The sequence below is a fragment of the Protopterus annectens genome, chromosome 11.part0 (assembly GCF_019279795.1).
Source record: "Protopterus annectens isolate FY-2018-M chromosome 11.part0, PAN1.0, whole genome shotgun sequence".
In the NCBI taxonomy this organism is placed as follows: Eukaryota; Metazoa; Chordata; order Ceratodontiformes; family Protopteridae; genus Protopterus; species Protopterus annectens.
The window spans coordinates 1142095268-1142117377 of NC_056745.1; the positions used below are offsets into that span (position 1 = coordinate 1142095268).

Below are 22110 nucleotides of genomic sequence, written 5' to 3' on the forward strand. Positions count from 1 at the left end.
TTTGTTGTCCTAACATAGGACTCCATATTATACATTCATTGCTCATGCTAGGATCACATTACAGGTTATAAAAGGTGTGGAATGTAGTATTGTGATTTTTCGTTGTATAGATCTGTAACATCTGCAATTGTAATAGTGGTATATACACTGTTGTAGCCACTGTATAAGGTTAATGTTTCAGACATGTCCCTACTGTAGGCCATTTGTCTAACCATTATGCTCATCTCTGTCCACACATCTTGCACTGACAGGTTGTTAGGCATACTGCAGGACTCTTACATACCCTTCAGATATGCCACCATGGTGACCACTGTGATGCAGTGCAGTTAACAGCAACAATAAGTGAACATGTACAGCATGCATTATGGGTAGGTGTGTTAAATGTGTGCATGACAAATACCATGGCCATAACATGGCCAGTGTATTGGCAAGCCTGAACAAAACAACTCCATACTCACCAGCTATAGGCTGCTGCCCCAGTTGTACACCAGAGGGGCCTAAATAGTTGTGTGAGAGATGTAATGTCAATAGCCATACCTGTAGCGTTGGTACAGGGTGGGAGAAGCATTTCAGTACAACAACAGTACAAACCCACAATACTAGAGATTATGCACATCTGTCCATTACTACACTGCCACAACAGACTATGTCATCTGACATATTTTTTTTATTTATTTATTTATTGTATTTTATATTTGTTGACTGGGTTTATCTGACTGGGATACAAATGCACATTTTAGGCGGAGGCCCGAGGAGAAAAGCTCCAACAGAAAATAGAAATTTTACATATTAAATACATATAGAAATACATTCATCAGTACTACAGATTACTGCATTACAGTGCCACACATTATTGCATTACAGTGTCATATATTAAACTGTGGCAAGTGAAATACATAGAAATACATTCATCAGAGGGTTACATTCATAATTACATATTATATACATAATAGTGCAATAGTTCCATAGCTGAAATATTTTACTAGATATGTTTGTACAGTGATATACCAAGAGGAGAAGATAAAGTAGTAAGTTTGTTTATTGAAAGGAAGGAAGAGAAAAGAGAAGTAGGAGGTTATAGGGGAGTGTTTACGAGGGATAATTACATTGGCAAGTCCATTTTTCATGAAGGTTATTTTTTGTAGTGGTTTTGAATTGATTGGGATGCTCAAGGGATCTTATATCTAGTGGTAGGCTATTCCAGGCCTTGGAAGGGTTAAAGCTATAGACTAGGTGACCCATTTCGGTCCTTGGTTTGTAGAGTTTTAGTAGGCCATGTTCAGAACTGCGGAGTAATCTAGTGGGTAGGTAATGAGAGATTAGAGATGAGATAGTTGGACAGAAATAGGGTTTGTAGAGAATAGAATGAATAATCTGAAACTGATTATACTGAAGCAGGTTAGTAATTCTAGCCACTTTAGTTCTTTTAGTGAGAGACAGTGATGGGACTTGTAAGAATCTTGGGCAGCAAATCTGGCAATCCTGTTATAAGTTGTTTCTAACTTGTTTAGTAGTCCAGTGTTGAAGCTGGTGAGAATTTGGGAGCTATAAAGTAAAGTGGGTAAGAGGTAGGCATTTGAAAGGGTTAGTTTTGCTGTTTTGGTAAGATATTTTTTGTTTCTATAGAGGAGACCTAGCTTGAGATGTGTTTTTTGGATACAATTATTGACATGGAAATCAAAGGTTAGTCTATCATCAATAGTAACACCTAGGAGTTTTGTACTGGTGTCCACCTGTATTTGAGTATTGTTTTGTGACAGTATGGAGAAGGAAGACTTTATCTGGTTAAGGTTTTTAGGGAGAAAGAGTAGTAATTTGGTTTTCTTTGGATTAAGGATAAGTTGGTTTTCAGATAGCCAGTTTTATACAGTGTTAAAAGAGGACTGTGTGTCTGATTTTAGTTGAGTTGATGATTCAGCAATAGTGATAAGTGTAGAATCATCTGCATATTGTATCAATGAGGATCCAGGACAGGAAGAGTAGAGAAGGTTGGTAAAGATGTTAAAAAGAAGGGGCCTGAGGATGGAGCCTTGTGGAACACCTGTTTTAACAGGAAAAAGAGGGGAAGAAAGCTGAGAGCCATTTGACTGATTGGAGTCTATCAGAGAGATAGCTGTTAAACCAAGATATGGTGGATGGAGAGAAGTGTAAGTTTGCTAGTTTAAGGAGAAGAAGTTTATGAGAGACTGTATCAAAGGCTTTAGAGAGGTCAATGAAGAGACAGGAAATAAGTTTGTTACTGTCTCTAGCTAGTGATACAGAGTTTAGGAAAGACAGAAGAGCTGTTGTAGTGCTGTGCATGGGACAAAAGCCATGTTGGGTAGGTGTGAGTAGATTTTTTTGCAGAAGGTAGTGCAAGACTTGATTGTGTATACATTTTTCCAGAATTTTGGAGAGTGGTGAGAGTAGCTATGGGTCTAAAATTAGTTATACCTGTGGAGTTTCCTCCTTTGTGTATTGGAAGGATGTAAAATTGCTTCCAGATGGAAGGGACTGTGATTTCCGTAATAGAGCGGTTTATTAGAATAGAAATTGGGAAAGCAAGAATACCAGCAGCAGCCTGAAGGAATGCGGAGGGAATGTTGTCTATGGATGTGGAGCAAGGTTTTAATTTAGATAGTAGAGTTTTAATATAGTTAGTGGAGACAGGTTTGAGGGAGAAGGTAGTGGTAGGGTTACTACTAATGGAAGAGTTTGAACTATTAGGTCTATTATTGTTGGTGGGATGGTTTGTGTCTTGATTTAGTAATTTGGATATTGAGTCTTTAAAGTAATTGTTAAATATGGAGGCAGTTTCCTCATGTGTTTTATCAGGATGAGGGTTAGGGGAGGCTTGCATACCTGGGTGTAGTATTTGATTTACAGAGTGCCAGAACGTTGTAGGGTTGGATTTAAAGGTAGAAAATGGATTATTATAGAAGTTTTTTTTATCTTTATTTATGTGACTTTTGGCAAGATTTCTAAGTTCTTTATATTTCTGGGGGTCTGGTTGATGTGTAGTTTTAGTCCAAATTTTCCATGCTCTGTCTTTATTTTATAGCAGTGCACATGTATTTATGGTCAGCCATGGGGCTATGTTAGACTTTATGCGGACTATTCTAAGGGGTACCATAGAATTTAAAATACTAATGAAAGTGGATTTACAAAAGTGGCCAGCTTCATCCAAAGGGAGTAGTTTTAAGGGATTCCAGTTCACTTTTGATAGTAAAGATTTAAGAGTTTCAGGATTAAAGTTTGTTAGTTGTCGGTGTTTGATAAACCTTTGAGGTTTAGCTTGATGGGATGTGTATCTTAGTATTTTTACAGGACAATGATCACTTAGGGAATTTGGTAGCATTTCAGGGTTATGGTATTTGGAAGGGTGAGAGACAAGAATCCAGTCAAGGAGAGATGAGGCTGTATGGGAGTTATTGAAATAAGTGGCATCAGATATGAGTTGAGTAAAGCCGTAGAGATTAAGGTGTTGTGAGGAGTTTTTAGAGGAGAGAGATAGCCAGTTAATGTTGACATACCCAAGAATGATAGTTTCATTTGGGATGTGTTGGGAGATATGAGCAAGCATATTTTCCAGTAGGGGGATATTATCACCTGGTGGAATGTAAATTGCTACAATGGTGATAGTAGAGTGGCTGTTAATATTTATGTTTACAGATAAAATTTTAGCTGAGGAGAAGGCTTGGGATGAAAAAGTAGAGTTAGAAATAGTAAAGTGGTTAGAGTGTAGGATAGCAATGCCTCCACCTTTCCTTTTTGGTCAATCTAGACAGTGTATGCTATAGCCAGAGGGCAAGATCTCTATGTCTTGGTGTTGGGATTTCAACCAGGTTTCAGTCAGAACAAGGATATCAGGAGTATGGTGGGAGATCCAAGCATGTAGTTCACTTACTTTGTTCAGAATACTCCTAGTGTTTATTGAACAGAAGGAAAGATGTTTGTTTGGGAGATTATTAACTTTGGGATTAGGAGGGCTAGCAGTGGAGTGTGTTGGATCAGGGTTGGAATGAATGTCTCCAGCTAAGAGAATGTTTTTGTGGAGGTAGGTGATTTTGAGCATATTATCAGTGGGGGTGTAGTATTTGGTTTTGTGTTTGGTAGGGGTGAGTTGGGTGTTAGGTAAGTGTATTTTTGGTAGGGGAGTATTTAATGAAAAGATAGATGGAATAATGGCGAAGGTTTGGTGATTATTTATACAACTACAGCAATTTGGATTTGTAGGGGAGATATGTTTGGGGTGTAAGTGGATGTTACATGATGTGAGTGTAAGGAGGAGGAGTAGGAGAGGCAGTAATAGGATGGATGTAGTTAGAAATGCATATATTTTGCTGTTCAAGGAGTACATATTGTAAGGTGTTTTTAGTTAATAAAATGCACAGGGGTGTAGTTTTTTGGTCTGTTAGATAGTGGATAATAGTGTATACCAGCTAGTACCAGTGGGGGGGGGGTGAAGTTTGAATATTTTGTTGTAGCAGCAAGTGGGTTGAGGTATAGTCTATTATGGAGTGAAAGACAGGAGGGGGAGGGTGTATGTTGTGTGAGGTGCAAAGTAGTTATCTATAAAGGAAATTATATGGGGGGTGGGACGAGAGCGAAGTGAGCCCGAGTGAAGCGAGGGCGAATGGAATGGGTTGAGCCAAGCCCAGTCAAGCACAATCACTAAAAACTCTAGCAGAATAAGGCTATGTACTGTTCATAGTAAGAATAAGATGTTTTGTTGTGTAGTACTATCAGGTAAGAAATAACTTAAAACAGGCTGGGTAAGAAATATCTTAACACAGGCTAGAGTCCAGCATGTGATAGACATAAGTTTGTTGAAACTAGCAGGCAGTCTATTAAGAAATGGGGGGGGGGGGTTCCTTGCTGCCATGCTACTTTACAGCATACCAACTTACTAAAGAGTATAGTAGATAATGTCTTAAATAAGTATATTGTAAAATGTAAAAACTAAGCCAACATACTTTGCAGATAAGGAGATACTGCAAGGTAAGAGAACACAGCTGTGTGATGAGCGAGTTTCGTTGCAACTATTTAATGCAGTATGCAGGACTTTTAACAGTATGCTGTCAGTATGGAGATGAAAAAGACACACTTGGCTGATAGTTTGCAGATAAGAGGATACTGCAAGGTAAGAGAACAGAGGTGTGTAATGAGCGAGTTTTGTTGCAACTGTTTAATGCAGCATGCAGGACTTTTAACAATACGCTGTCAGTATGGAGATGAAAAAAGGCAAACTTGGCTGATAGTTTGCAGGTAAGGAGATACTGCAAGGTAAGAGAACAGAGCTGTGTGATGAGCGAGTTTCTTTGCAACTGTTTAATGCAGCATGCAGGACTTTTAACACTATGCTGTCAGTATTTAGATTAAAAAGACAAACTTGGCTGATAGCTTGCAAATAAGGAGATACTGCAAGCAAGATAAGAGAACAGAGCTGTATTATGAGCGAGTTTCGTTGCAACCATTTAATGCAGCATGCAGGACTTTTAACAGTACGTTATCAGTATGGAGATGAAAAAGACAAACTTGGCTGATAGTTTGCAGATAAGGAGATACTGCAAGGTAAGAGACCAGAACTGTGTGATGAGCGAGTTTCATTGCAACCGTTTAATGCAGCATGCAGGACTTTTAACAGTACGCTGTCAGTATGGAGATGAAAAAGACAAACTTGGCTGATAGAGAGCAAGCTGAGGGAATGCAGTTAAGGGGTCAGCAGCAAGGAAGAAAACAGTTTGAGGCATGAAGATACTTTACAGATGAAGATGGATAAGCAACAGTGGTCTACTAATGTGCCCTGGGGCCTTACCTGCACACTCCTCATCCATTGTGTGAGTGGCACCCACCTCCACAACACTATCTTCAGGTTCCTGGCTTGGCTGGCAGGTGGGTGCCTCAAGGCTGGTGTAGAGCTCCTCAGCATGTGTCAGTGGGGGCTGGATGGCATGACCCCCACCTGGGGCTAGCTGGTCCCTCCTAACTGAAGCAGCACGCTGACGGGTGTGCTGGATGAGATCAGTACAATGATGTCGCACCTGCTCATAACTGCGGTTAGGCAGGCCGACATAATTTGCCCTGTGGATGAGCTCATTCCACAGGGTGGTCCTCTCCTGCAGATCATGGGCCCTGCATCCAAAGAGGGTTCTGTGGTGTAGTACAATGAAGTTTATGATAACATCATTCTTCTGTGGTGTATATGCAGGGAGACATTCATGGGACATTGCACCTGGAAGACATAAACAGGAAAAAAGGTCAGAGGACCTCATACTGCAAGGATATAATAGTTGTTAATTGACATCCCCTCCCCCCACCATGTCTGCATCAATAATCTAAACACACAAATTAATGGGCATGTTTACACCAAACCTACTGTTGGGACATATATCCTATTGTTCAACAAATACTGAAATGTGTTTCTATTCATGTTCCATGTTGAAACGCTATCATTGGTGACCTACTGCTATCAATGTAACCTGCATACCATTGTAATGGCTACTGTGATCCCATATATGCATGTGTTCTGTTTGCTATGCAACTGTTCCAAATCTGGTGTTTTGGGTTAATGGAAATATCTATGCATGCTGTTATAACTAATCCTGGATTGTGATGACTATTACTAACCCACATATGTTCTAAAACTGCAACACAATAGCATGTTTGGGAAGGCCGTTCCCAGTGGACCCACCTCTCTAACCACATCTGGCTGTGGCACCGGGCCCAAGCACGTCTGGGACCAACACCGGTACCTCCTTATCCACTGGTCCTGCACTATCTTCAAGTGGAACCACCTCAGGGGATGAGGTTTGTCCCTCCTGGGGAGTCAGACAGGATCCTGTCACCTAAAGTCAGGTCCAGGGTCAGGTGCGTAGGGAGCTCTGAAGGGAGTTTGGAGATCTGCTACACCAGCTTGAGGGCTGTGTATTGCATTTAGAGGCTCAGCCTGCCCCTCCTGCTGAGCCCCCAGCACAGCCACCTTCAGGGCAGTGAACATGCAGTGGTGACTGCCCATGGGTGGGGACCTCAGTCCCACTGTTTCCATTTGGGGGCTCATGGGCTTCCGATTTCCAAACACCCCTCCCCATCCAAGGTGTTTATCCCCCCACGTGTCATATATCCCCCTGTATGCTGTCTTGTCTGTCTTCCGACCCATCCTACCTTCCCAAATATACCTACTATCCTATCCCAACATCTCACTCTCACCTTAACAAAAAAGGTCAATCTGTTCCCAAAAAGAATTTCACACCATACATAACTGTCCATTTCGTACCCGCTTACACCTGCTTGAAAGTGCCTTAATCATTCTGTATCCAACAGCCCTTATTCTGGCCAGCATAAAAACTATTAGCCCTTGCAAGTGTCTAACCCAGGACCCTGCACACCATAGCCACAGCAATTTACCACTAAGCCATCTGAGCTGCAGATATCTATGATGTTTTCTCAAACATATCATGCAGCACAGTCATTCAACAGTAGGGAAAATGTATCGATATATACATATATATGTGTGTGTGTGTGTGTGTGTGTGTGTGTGCGTGTGTGTGTTTGCATATATGTAGACATACATGTCTATATATATATATATATATATATATATATATATGTGTGTGTGTGTGTGTGTGTGTGTCTGTGTAAGTGTGTGTGTGCATGTGTGTGTGTGTGTATGTATATATGTAGACACATGTGGGAAGGTAAACACTTTGGACGGGGAGTGGTGTTTGGAAATCAGAAGCCCATGAGCCCCCAAATGGAAACAGTGGGACTGAGGTCTCAACCCATAGGGAGTCATCACTGCACCTTCACGGCCCCAAAGGTGGCTGTGCTGGGGGCTGAACAGGAGGGGCAGGCTGACCCTCTCAATGTACCATGTGGCCCTCAAGTTGGTGTAGCAGATCTCCAAACTCCCTTCAGAGCTCACTATGCACCAATTCCTGGAACTGACTTCGGGTGACAGGATCCTGTCCACGCCTGCTCCCAGGGGGAGACAAGCCCCATCCCCTGAGGCAGTTCCACCCAAAGGTGGTGCAGGTTCAGTGGACAAGGATGTCCTGCGGTGGGTTCTAGATGTGCTGTGTCCCGGTGCCACAGCCAGATGAAGTGAGAGAGGTGGGTCCACTGGGACCGGCCTTCCCAAACATGCTATGGTGTTGCAGTTTTAAAGCATATGTGGGTTAGTAATAGTCAACACAATCCAGGATTAGTTATAACAGCATGCATGGATATTCCCATTAACCCAAAACACCAGATTTGGAACAGTTGCATAGCAAACAGAACACATGCATATATGCAACCACAGTGGCCATTACAGTGGCATGCAGGTTACATTGATAGCAACAGGCCACCAATTATAGTATTTCAACATGGAACATTAATATAAATACATTTCAATATTTATTGAACAATAGGACATATGTCCCAACAGTAGGTTTGGTGTAAACATACCCATTGATTTGTGTATTTAGATTATTGTTGCAGATATGGTGGTGGGGAAGAGAGATGTCAGTTAACAACTTATATATCCTTGTACTACTCACAACTTTAATGATCATTGCTCTAATCATTAATGTACATGTATTATTACAATACCCTATGACCTTAGTCTGGGCAGTGATATGTTTGTACACAGTGTATACTTCAACTGTCATATAGCTAAATTCTACATCTCTTACCTGGTAGACCTGTGGAGGGAATGTTTGTTAACACTACCTGACTGTTTCCCCACAAATACCCAGATTCTGAGTTAATACTATGCACATTCCTCTCAATCTCTTAATGCACACACTCTGGACAAAGCTTGACAACATAGGAGTACAAATAGGGACATATTTTGAATATTGCTCTCATAAACTTGGAGAGTTGCTAGAGTGACAGGATTTGTTTTAATATACATTTTCTGAAGGTTTTGAGGTCTGAAAATCAAATGTATGTCATTATTTAGTGACTACAATTTTGAGATCATCCCACTGATTTGCCAGGGGGGCAGAGGAACAGGCAGAAAATATGAGCCAATTATCTGGACATTCTGAAAAATCTACAGTTGAGAGGTATGATTATGCATACAACTTACTACCACTCCCATGATTTGCACCATGGCTGTGTCTGCTAAAAATACAACATTTAAGTTTCAGCAAAGTGTGCTATTTGGGTATTGCTGTCTATTCCTTTGTGTTTTCTGTCTAAGTCTCTCCTAGTTGTACAATCTGAGCTTGTAATTACAACAATCTTATACAGACATCCCTAGACATATTTTTATGTAGTACAGTGTGAGAAGCAGTGGTTGACACAACAGTAGTATTCTGATATCAGACGTTACTGAATGCTACATGTCAGGCCATACAATACCAGAGTAAACACTACCAGTCTAGGATTTAAATCTTTATTGGCGGGCACAGTTTTCTTATCTGACAGACCTGTGGAGGGAATGTTTGTTAACACTACCTGACTGTTTCTACACATATTCCCAGATTCTGAGGTAATATTATGCACATACCTCTCAATCTCTCAATGCACACACTCTTGACAAAGCTTGACAACATGGAGGTGCAAATAGGGGCATATTTTGAATATAGCTCTCATAAACTTGGAGAGTTGCTAGAGTGACAGGATTTGTTTTAATATACATTTTATGAAGGTTTTGAGGTCTGAAAATCAAATGTATGTCATTATTTAGTGACTACAGTTCTGAGATCATCCCACTGATTTGCCAGGGGGACAGAGGAACAGGAAGAAAATATGAGCAAATTATCTAGACATTCTGAAAAAATCTATACAGTTGAGGGTTATGATTATGCATGCAGCTTACTACCACTACCAGGATTTGAACCATGGCTGTTTCTGCTAAAAATACAACAATTTTAAGTTTCAGCAGGGTGTGCTATTTGGGTATTGCTGTCTATTCCTTTGGTGTTTTCTGTCTAAGTCTCTCTTGATTGTACAATCTGATCTTGTACTTACAGCAGTCTTATACAGACATTCCTAGACATTTTTTTATGTAGCACAGTGTGGGTAACAGTGGTTAACACAACATTACTATTCAGTGAATGCAACAATAAATGCAACACCAGAGTAAACACAACCAGTCCAGGATTTAGAGCTTTATTGCCAGGCAGTTACAGTTTTATTTAAATATGACCTATATGGGACTATTATTGTTATATTGCCTGGTTTATTCAGGACAACCCATACATAGTTTTTATACTACCAGGTAAATTTCTAATACTTTATATTTATTTGGTGTGGCTACTACAAGCAGGATTGTAACTTACCAGCCTTGTGATACAGCCTTTGCAACCTACTAGCATGGGCTTCCTGATTCACAGCCCACCCAGGTGCAGCTGTGAGGGAAATAGAGAAATATTTAGGCATACCTATCCATTATATACACAGGTTGGACATCAGTAAACAGTTATTGGTATGAGTACTTACTGCTACGACATCACCCCTCTGCCTTGCTTCTTGGACCCACTCATCCAAGAGATCCCTCTTTCTCCGCTTCAAGTCAGCATAGTGGTGCCAGACCTGCTCACCAGTCCATGGGATACCAGTGGCACTGGTGAGATCATGGGCGAGATGATCCCAGGCTTCTGCTTTATATTGGGAGTCTTGGTACTGGCCCTGCAGCAGTCTCTCATCATGGTTTTGTACCAGGAGTCCTATCATGACCTTGGACTCATGTATGCCCTAGCGCTGCGCATGGAAGTGCATGCCCTCACCAACTCCTGCCATACTGCCTACAGTGGGAAGCTGCAACCAGTTTTGATCTGTATTCCCACCTGTAGGGTTTAAATACGACCGATTTCCCAACCTTTGCCGTGATTGGACGGTTTTGAATATGCTGAGCTAAGCTAAGCTACGGGCAAACCTGCTTAGCTAAGGTTAGCAGTGCTTAAAGGGATAGGTTCAGCACTGCTTACCAATAGGCAAATCCAGTTAGCTAGGCTACCTATTGCTTAGCAGTCATATTTACACAATGCTTACACCTGGTAAGCAGAGCTGTGCAATGCTTAGCATTGCTTATTTTTCATTTTATAGACTATCTTGCATTGCTTATTTTTCATTTTATAGATTATCTGCTGTATGGCATTGATTCATCATTCATTACATATAATACATTTGTTTGCAGTCCCTGACATCCCCCAATGTGCTTTCATTACATTTATTTGTGTGTGACTATACTGTATGGGGCACCTGTGTTTATATGGGGGTCTCACAACTTTATTAAATGGACACCTCACATCTGGACCTAATACAGTACTCTGGTTAGCAAATATATATTATTTAGTAGCCAATTAGAAAAATAAATGTTTATGTACTGCTTGCACATGTAAAATGCAAATTGGTTATAGTGGGGATCAAATCAGGAATGGCTGCTGGCAAAGTGTATGCTCTAACCACTACACTATTAAAATACTGCTTATGCTGGATGTCTCTTGCTATTTAACTTCTTGTGCTGTTTAAGCTGGAATAAGCATAGCTAAGCAACGAGCACACCCACGCAGCTATGCTTAAACTTTATCGTATTTATAAAAAAAAAATTATTTGTAGTGTTATTTTATTTGTACCCTTTAAAATATCCCTACTAATGCTGAACCTGTTATTCTATCAACTTTCTGCTTTATGGGATGATTGTCCCTTTTGGCTTTGTCCACATTCCTTACTCTGACAGGTTGGGAGGCGTGCGCTATGTGTTTATGCTACTTCTGTTATTCTGACAACATTTGTGTTGCTAGGGACTATTGTCCCTTATGGCTTTGACCAGATTTGTTATCCTGACGGGTTGGGGATGTTACGAGCCTTCTCACTCATTTTAAATTGCTGAAAGTCAATTCTGGAGTGCAGGGGGTATGTATATCACCCCCCCCCGTGCTTGTACATGGAACTGTGTCCGTTTTAGAGCATGGCAGCATGCCTTCATACATATGCATGGCACGCTGCCGTGCTGAACAGGAACGGTCCCTGCTGTGCAGGAATAAGTTATTCCTGCATGGCTGCTTGCTGAATTCCAGAGACTTTCTTGGATCTGTAACTAAAAAAAGAAATAAAATAGTGCCTTACAAGTAAATATTCACTGTTTTTTTTTTTTTGCCATAGCCTAGTCTCCACAGTTTTCTTTGTCAGTGTACTCATTTTTACCAGCTTCAGATTATCTTACTTGATTTTTTTAGCTATAGATGTGCTTCTATCTAATATAGTAGAGGAAGGTCTTTGTGGGCCATCTGCTGGCTCTCTTGATGAGCTCAGCTGAGGCCTCTGCTTTGTCCAGATCAGACACGCACTCAGTCCTGAGTGACTGGATTGCAAAATAATTAGAATTAATGGCCACTCTCTGCAGAGTCACCTTTTTATATATGGACAAACTTGCAGCCGCTTCCATCCCTCCCATCTAAATGTGACAAACACCTCATATGAGTATTGACTTGCCTTAATTAAAATATGCAAAGTGTGTGTCCATTTGATGGGGCAGATCAAGCTCTCCTTCTCCATTTTTGAGTGCAACACAGCAGTCTTTCCTCGGCTGATCTGTTTTGGAAGCTTTTACCTATATAACTACCAAGTATTCTGTAATAATGACATAACCCCAATTTAATGCCTGAGGAGTTCCTATTTTTTTTTTTTTTTGCTATCCTGCACCCCCCCACAAGCTCACTAATTTGAAAGACTTCATAATATACTGTAAACTCAAGGCTGCCATTTTGGCATAGGTCATGTAATCCTGAGAAATTTCATGCAAGCCCTTTAAGAGTCTGGGAAAGAGATCCTTGCCTTAAGGCTGCCATACATCTGCGTGCTACCTTTACAGCTTCAGCTTTTAGGCATCCTTCCTACTGCCCAGAGTTTTATAAACTCTGCCAATCCTTTTACATGGACAATAAAGGTCAAGGCAGCCAAATGAACTCAAATTGTCCAAATTGATTCACTGTTTGACATCTGTGAACCACATACTTCAGCTCCAGGTGCACAGACCATCATCACCTGTCTTGCAGTGGTATATTATGAACAAATAATGAAATGCTTTACAGTTATCTTCATATCCTTCTTTTGAGTGATATTTCTAAAGAAAAAGAAAATAACAGCCAATAAAGACAAAGTGGAAACATCCTCAGTAGAAAATCCCCAAAAGGAGACTTTGATAGCAAAATATGTAGAAAAAGAGAGGGCAGTAGTAATATTTTTTTCAGAATGAACCTGTAATTAGCCACAGAGGTAATAAAGAGAAGTGGTGACTGGAGATGGATAATCTGACAGCATAGCATCAGAGGAGTTAGAGGAGTGACTGACAGCATGTACACCATAAACAGAGATGACATAAATTCTATAACAACTTTTTTTTCACAGTGAGAGCAAATGAAGAGTGAGGAGATTGAAAAACTAAGAGGAGATTTCAATGTTATGCTGGAACCACAAAATCATAGAATCATTGTAAAAAAGAAGTTTCCTCTACATGTTTACCAATTAAATTCTAACAAACATGGAGAAAGGGCACATTGCTAAAGCAATTTTTATAAACCTAAAAGGGCTTTTGAAACTGTAAATCACAATCTACACATTAATAATCTAGAAAATTGTGGTTTCTCTGAACTGGTGCTTGCCTGGTTTACAGACTACCTAACTCACACTATTAAACTCTCAGAACATTTCAGACTCTAGCCATTATAAATCACATGCAGGAATATTCACTTGTGTATATCACAAGGCTCAGTTACAGGTCCACATCTGTTCTCACTGGGTCCATATCACTTCATCAAAGTTTTATTTCCATTCATCACCTATTCATTGACCCCTTTACATCAAACATCCATTCTTCGAATGTTAAAATCAGTGAATGTTTTTTATAGGGAAGAGAGTTAGTTGGCCATCATTAAAGATTTGCCCTTTTCCCCACTGTATTGTGATCTTGGAGTTGGTATATATAAGTAGGGGGGAGTGGGGGGGCGTATCTGCCCATCTTGGTGGGTTTGAAATAATGTAGTGTGTGTGACAATAGCTGTGGTGGACAGGTAATTCACTTCCCTATGAAAACTGTTTGCTGATTTTAGCAGTCGATGAATGGATGTTTGATGTAAAGGGGTCGATGAATAGGTATTCACAGAAATAAAACTTTGATGAAGTAATATAGACCTGTTCTCACTATACATCAATGACTGCCCCAGAGATACATCAAACATTAGTTGTTTCCTATATACAGATGACATTGCCCTTATAAATGCAAACAATTCACTCAAGAGACAAGAAAAATTATTAAGAGTATGATTTTGTCCTATATGGCACTGGAAGACAATCAATGAACTTACTATAACTGCAACTAAAACATTTCTGATAGTATATGAAACTTCAACACAACTTAAATCATCTCTAGACCTCCTTATGTTTCAAACAAACTGCTTGCATTGCAGGAAATTAGACAATTTAATAGTTGAGTGCTCTTGTTCAACAATTATAAAGGAACTTCACTGATATCCTTATGAATGACTCTGTCGGGAACCAATTTCCTTTCATGTAAGCTGAAATATATTCTGGCATGCTTTTAGATCCACATCTAATTTTTATAACACATTAACAATTTAATAGCAGTCACAGGCAAACTTAAATGCTGCTACCAGCTCTCACATCTAATCACTCAGGAAGCTAGAAAGGCAATCTGTACTAATGTACTTATGACTAGACACTTAACACACCAAAGGAGTGTGCTAAGTATCATGGGTACGGCACAGCAGGAACTTGCACTATTTCAGCATAACAACCATTGTACTTTGTTCTGAGCAACCTGGGGAATCCTAGAGCATAAAAGAAGTCATCTAATAGATGCTGGAAGACATCAGCTGTCCTCCGCTCTTAACTCACCCTGTCACTCTTCACTCTTTCACTGACATAAGGATTGGGGCGGGGGGGTCAAGGGAACTAATGGACTATTAAGGGTTGAAGACTGGATGGTCAAATTGAGGATGACAATAAAAACAATTATTTAAAATATAATAAAAAATAGTTTAACCAAGAAGTGCCTGTTCTTGGACTGCAGGTGCTTAACTGGTCCTGTAACTGTTACTCTGAGTATGAAAACTGCAATAACAAAATCATGTTCTGCACACTTGATGCAGAGTAAAGTGATGCTAGATCTTATCTTTTCTATCCCCTCTTTTCTGATATTGCCATTTCAGTAATATGAGCTTTGCACTACTCCAATTTTGAAGAAAAAATAATCTTCCCTCCTTAAAGATGCTAGTTTGCATTTTGACATGGTTGAAGTAAAACTTATTTGTCTTGGGGAGAATCACTGTAACACTAACATTTACACCACATCTCAACAATCATGTCTGATTCTTGATTCACTCTCAGAGAAAGTGTTCCCACAGGATAAGACTACTCAGCCTAAAGACGTTAAAATAACTCCTACCCAGTGAACAATTTTGAATAAATAAATAAAGAGCACCTTTTCTATCTCTGTCTCCATCCCAGACATGACTTGCTTAGTCACACTAACAGCTGCAAAATTGCTCTTGAGTCAAAGTATTAGATGGGAATGCACAAAACTTATAACTGTAGACTGCTAGAGTCACTGCTTCTTTTATAACACTTCAGATTTATAAAATGCTATCTAGGAAGTATTATTAAAGTATGTTATTTCCTGTGTTTTAAGCCTAAACACAACAGCTTTAATCCTGTGCATACACAGTGTTCGTATAGGGTGCTAAGATCTTAGTGTAGGCTATATTTAGTTGGAATGGTACAGTGGCAGTCCCTAAGTCCCACATGGGGAGCAAGTGCCCCCCCATCAAAAAGATTCTTTCAAGACACACTTTGCTTGTAGCATTTTCAGTGACTTATGAGTGAGTGAATTGCATTATGGCCATATATAGCAGACCTTATTAAGTTTACCATAAAAGGATCCTGTGTGCAGTGTTCGCCAGTGGGACAAGATTTATAACTGTTTGTTCTAAGGGATTTTCAGTGATATACAGTTGATTTGGCCCTAAATTATAAGTGACAAGAATCAACATGTAATTGACAATAAGTAGAGAAATGTGAGAAAATTCAGTGTATCTTCCTTTTATCAGCTGTTGAGCTATTTTAACCGGAAGCCATTGTTTAAACTACCATTGGATGATAAGTACCACTTCAGCTCCATGCTTTTCAGAGTTCTAAACAGTATGTCCTCCCTTTACAAGACATATTGGAAGGCTATAAGCCTACTTTGGATATTTCCTAGTATTAACCTGCCCTAAAAAGCAGTCTCTTTTTTTCCATACTAGCAGCTTATACCTCCTCTGACTGCAAACCTGTCATGAAATTAAAATCAGGGTCTCAGCTATTGACAACCTCCTACCAGAACATTTAGAATTGTTTATGCCTTCACCTACTGAGTCACTATACTCATTAATGCATTCATTATTGAGGAATTTGTGCCCTACGACTGGAGATAGTCTCTTGTTGCTCCTCCACATAAAGGTGACATTCCTCCAGTTTCAAACAATATGGAAAATGCAGCCACATGCAACTTATAGGGCACCTTCAAAAAACTGCCGTCACATACTCAGTATGACTTTTGGCGCAGTCATGCCATCAGCGCAATTCTTATTGACCAGGATAAATATATTCTTGGTGAACATTCCATTAGAAAATCTGTAGTTGCCATGTTCTTGGAATATTGGAAGCTTTTAGTATGGCTTCCCATAACAAACTAATATAGTCTCTTGATAATATAGACTTCTGTATAGTATAAGATGGTTCAAATAACTGGAGAACAAGCCACAGGTGGAAAAATGAAACTATGCTATATGAGCACAATGCTGTATTGGTGTTGTCTGCCCAGGCTCAGACAATGGTCCATTACTCTTTATTGTCTTCATGTTCAATATGGCACTCACTGTAACTAATATAAACTCATCCAGTTTACAAACTAGTACACAACTGCTGTCTCTAGTTATAGCTTACATGTCCTCTTCCCTCTTCTACAATCATACATTCACACTACAGAGACAGCTGCACTGCATGGATCTGCTCCTAAATGCCTCAAAAACAAAATTAATGATTTTCACTCCTAAACCTCTCCCGACAACTGCCCATTTCCAAGCCTATCCTGAGTCCATGCATTCTTTGTGTAGTAAACCCCTCATATCACCTCAGACAATCTCACTTAGTCATAGAAGTTGAAACAATTATAATTCTTAGACCTGCCCTTGATAATAAACTTAATTTCAGTTCTCATGTGTATATCATAATTGCAAAAACTGACTTCACATTAAGCAAAACATACAGAGCTAAATCTTTCCTAAGAGCCAATCTCGATCCTCCACACCTAGAAAATACTTTCTACAGCATTTCTTACACTCTTCTGATCTCTTTAATAAGTTGGGGTCACCACTTCAAAGCAAACTCTTATCTGATTATTTAACTGCATACTAACTACTGTAATTTGTTGTTTTCTTGTCATCTTGGTGTTTTCTTGTGAAGACTATACTGAAAATGAAACCTTCCAGACGGACATTCCTGGTTAACAAATGTAATCAGATACTTAATTAAAGCCTTCATTTGCAATATAGACAGTTTGTGGTGTGTTTGCCAACACTCGAAACAGAACTTTGCTTATGTCATATTCATTACAGCTAATAACTAAGTAAATAATTCTTTCTTCTTAGAAATAGAAATCCAACAGCCTGTTCATGACTCAGTGTAAAAAACTAAAACTTCAAATGAAAAAAAAAAACACCACTTTGACAAACAGTAAATTAGATATATTTAATAGTTGCATGCTTTCATCTACTCACAACCCGGACTTTTTCAGTACAAGGAATCAACCAAACACAGCAGGTTAAACAAACAAAAAGTCACGTGATAACCAATCATGTGATACATAAAAAATATTCATGAAGCAAATGTAAAAATATATAAAACCACAACAAAAACAAACGCATGTATACATTTATGCCAATCTACTGTTCTTGCACTCAGTTTGCTTTAAGAAAGCAACTCTGGAAAAAAGTGTACATTCACAAACTGTTGTAGCATTTGGCAATTATCAGTTTTCAGTTTAATATCACATCCTTGACGTGGTTTCAGTCCAAACCATAGAACTAATTCAACCCTTCTAGAATCTGTGGCATCATCCTGACAGTGTCAACATTGTTGCTTTGCTCTTCTTAGATCTTTGAAGAGGAATCTCAAAGCGTCCTTTGCAACAGACTAGTGGAGATAAATCAGTTATGGTTGGACTTCCAGTACCAGACTGTAAATAACTGCCTATATAAACAGCAGAAGTCAGGCAGTGAGCTGGATGCAGATGTTTCTCCCATCTTGCCAGCAGATACTGATTTTACACTGTGTTTAATACTGGATTCTCTTCTCTGCAAATGATAAGCTTCATTACTCATCACAGTGGTAATGCAAAATTTATCCTGTACACAGGCAATTCTGACAACTCCCACTATCATCCTTACAAATAACACAACTGACACTTTTAACTGAAAACTGCATTTCATTCATAGTTATGGCTTACTGTACAGAACTATATCTTCTCAATGCCATTAACACCAAATCAGTTATTATTTCCTCCTAAGAATAAAGATCATGATTGTACTCAGTCTCTGACAACAACTATCATAATTCTTAATCAATACCCTAGACCTACCAGCCATAACAGAAGTAAGCTCAACAGAATCTAGGCTGCGTCCTTGATAATCAGAACATGCTCAATAAATAATCAAATGCTTAACAGACTAAACATCAAAAGCGATCTTTTGGCTCAGTGTAAGATTAGCTTCAGACACGCCTTACCTGATACTTTCACTATTCTACTCTTCAAATATAATAACTGGTCTATGGTCACATTTCCTGCAAAAAACAAAATATAACAGAAATACAGCTAAGTTTCCAGCTGGCTATCATTGTGGGACATATCATTGTCTATTTAAGCAATAACCAATGATGTCAGTATGGTATATTGAAGATTTACACACGGCTGGCATGGTTTAATCATGAGAGTGAAGCACGAGTGATTAAATAAAGCAAACCGTGGGCAGATTTCAATATACCACACCACGGAGTCAGTTATTGCTATTATACAATGACATTATTTAAGAAAAAAAAAAACTTATTTTTCTTAAATAACGTCTTTGTATAATGCCCCCGTGGTGCCCTTCCGTGTATTTCAGCTATCCTGGGGCTTTTTCTGATATACTGCACATGCGTATTTGACTTGTGTTCCCATGCTTATGTAGTACATCAGTGCTGTGCAAAAGACGCAACGGAGAAAAGAAGGTCTCCATTGTTCCTTTTTTCTTTTTTTTTGTTTTTTTTTTTTTAATTAAAAAAAATGTTTTGGACAGTTTAGGGGGAGGAGAGAGACCGAATGGAGGAAATACAAGGAAAATCAGGTAGGTGTCTTTAGTTTTGAATAACATACCTGATTTTCCTAGTATTTTCTCCATCCTGTCTCTCTGGTATGTCCGGAGTCCAGATTTTGGAGTTTATTTATTTTTGTTAATAAATGAACAAACAAATAAATAAATAAATAAATAAAAGTTACAGTATATACCAATGGAAAAAAATCTGGGTGACCGGACATTTTTCCGTTGGTATATGTTTGGATTTACAACTGGCATGCTGACTGGGATGAACAATCAGTGTGCTTGTTTTGGAATATTAATAGCCAGTCGTATAATTCTCTGTAGTTTGCACTAATTGCAGTTTAGTCAATAGTTGCCTCTTATGCAGTTGAAATGTGCTCACCAGCAGAAGTTCCAGATTTCTCTGACATAGCACATGATAGAAAATGCAATGTAAACTTAGATATTCTGGTTAAAAATAAAAAAAACCTAAATAAATTTAGTGACACTCTGGAACAAACTGCTGTGCAGCCTGAGGTATAGCCATAAGAGGCAGGCACTTTAGGATGCACTGAAAAACAGCCAGCTCAATGGAACTGTCAGTGTGCTACTGTCTAATCAATACCTAATTCAACCTGACAAAGGGAGCTGCAAATGATAGTCTCCATGTTTCATTGTCCTTACTTGCAGCTAGTGCCTGATTACTTTTCAGTAAGTCATGTAGTTGTCACCAGCAAAGTGTCCATTCATTTTATCTTTATTAAACATGATTTCAACAGGTCAATATGTTATCACATGACATTGAACAGGATGTTACTCTGAGATGACAACTGTCTGTAACTTGGCACGATTATAGGAACTGTTTGACAATATAGGATGGCACTCTGGATTTAAAATACCATGTGTAAGTCTGGTAATCTGTCAGTCACTTCCTTTTATTATTTAGACTGCAATCACCTCTATTAACCTTAAACTAAATGTTCTTTAATTATTACAGTTTCTGAATGCTTGCAATTACTGTGTCACTCAAATTACTTTTATTGTAATTTGTTCTTATTATGTGCATGTTATGAAAGCAGCTGTATGTTCTCGCTATGTTATAGAGATTTTTTTTTTTTGCCAGGGGTCTCAAGAGTAAATGGGACATCACAACTTAATTTCTAGTTAGCAAAAGTAAATGTAAATAAAATGTAAGCAAATAAATCAATTATATGTAATACTTGAGATGAGAAAAATGTTTGCACAGTTCAACAAAATACTGATGAATGATGTTGAATTGTGAGGTGACAAGAATGAACTTTGTTAAAATTCTGCATTCCTGTTTATCATTACTGCTGAGTCCTGGATAGAAGTATAATATAGTTTCTGATTTCAGTTTTGAAGAGTGCATTTTTGGTGCCATGTCTTTATTTGCTCATTTATTTAACTTTTTAGACCAATAGCCTGGCCTGGGTTGGTTACAGTAAAGGTAGTTTCTACTGCTGAGAATTAAACCAAGCAGGTGTTAAGGAAAGTTCTTTCTATTCCTGATCACTGGCCTTGCCTCGTATGTTTTTTTTTTTTTTTTTTCTATTATTGCAGTAAGAAGGCTACATCTATCACAACAGTCAGTCAAAAATGTGTTTGCATGGTATCCTGTTATAGCAAAATGTTCTTAACGTGTATTGTTCCATCTTACAGACAACTTGCAAAACAACTGGATCAGAATATAACCCTGGTGGATAATATACCTGCCCTCAAGGAAACCATTGAAGAGATAAAGAAAGAAGCGGAGACATTTTACAGTGATATACAGAAAAAGTTTAACTTTACTACAATTACCAACAGTACTGCTATAAATGGTAATATACAGTAAAACTCTCCTTAACTTTTACACACATTAATTGCAGCTGATTGCATAACTTTTTACTATTTTATGTTGTTGTCGTTTTGCTATATTAAAACTTGGTTTATTGCCAATAGTGTATTTTATTTTTAGATTACAGCAGTTAGAGAAGAGATAAGATGGGAGTTTTATGCCTCTTTTACATTTTTCCTTTTTCTCCCAGTTTGAGAGACCTTGTTGTTAGTATATCTAGACACCAGGAGTACAGAAGCAAAGTTCTCACATATAAGAGTACAGACTTTACCCTGCCTCCACCTCCGCAAAAATAATTATGTTAATGTTTTCCCTAATGAATTAATAGAGCAATTATACACTGTGTTAGACATTTTATTTACAATTATTCATTCAACAACTAAGCCAGTTACAATTAATCATAGTAAATTAGTCAAAATAGAACTAGGTATTCAACATGATGAAAACATTTTTGGGGAAAAAAGCATGTGATCACATATAAATCACTTTTATGTGAGTACCTGACACTGTTCTAAACTTACTTACCTCAATTTTTGCTCATCAAAAATGATACTCCAAAAGCCTTTTCCAATTTGAAAGCGACACCTTGCTATAGTGTTAAGACTCTGGATAGCAGTAGGGACAGAATTAGTATAACATGTGGGTATGTATCTTGTTTAGTGTTAGGTTCAGGGATAGGGTTAGCTGTAATGTTTGGGTTAGTACACATGACTTAAGGTACTGTAGGGGGATTCTACAACATTGTGGAACAGTGTCACGGATTTAGAAAAATGTTATGGACATAGCACTTTGGCAACTGCAGGACACTGCCTGTTGGCCATGAAATGTTGATATAGAGTCCACAATTCACAAATGTATTGCAGGAATTTATAGGAGTACAGATTGCACAATTCCTGCCATAATGCTACATAAATGTGTGAATTATGGATGGCATGCCCCACTGCCTGG

At 38.7% G+C, this 22110-nt stretch overlaps 1 protein-coding gene across 2 annotated transcripts in view; it reads left to right on the forward strand.

Moving 5' to 3' along the window:
- The window catches only part of LAMB4 (laminin subunit beta 4), a 1139974-nt gene that overhangs the window by 846104 nt on the left and 271760 nt on the right, over positions 1–22110 (forward strand). For both annotated transcript variants that reach the window (XM_044088495.1, XM_044088496.1), the window contains exon 27: positions 20985–21145. In XM_044088495.1, the coding sequence (XP_043944430.1) occupies positions 20985–21145 (161 nt within the window). The remainder of the gene's footprint in view (positions 1–20984; positions 21146–22110) is intronic.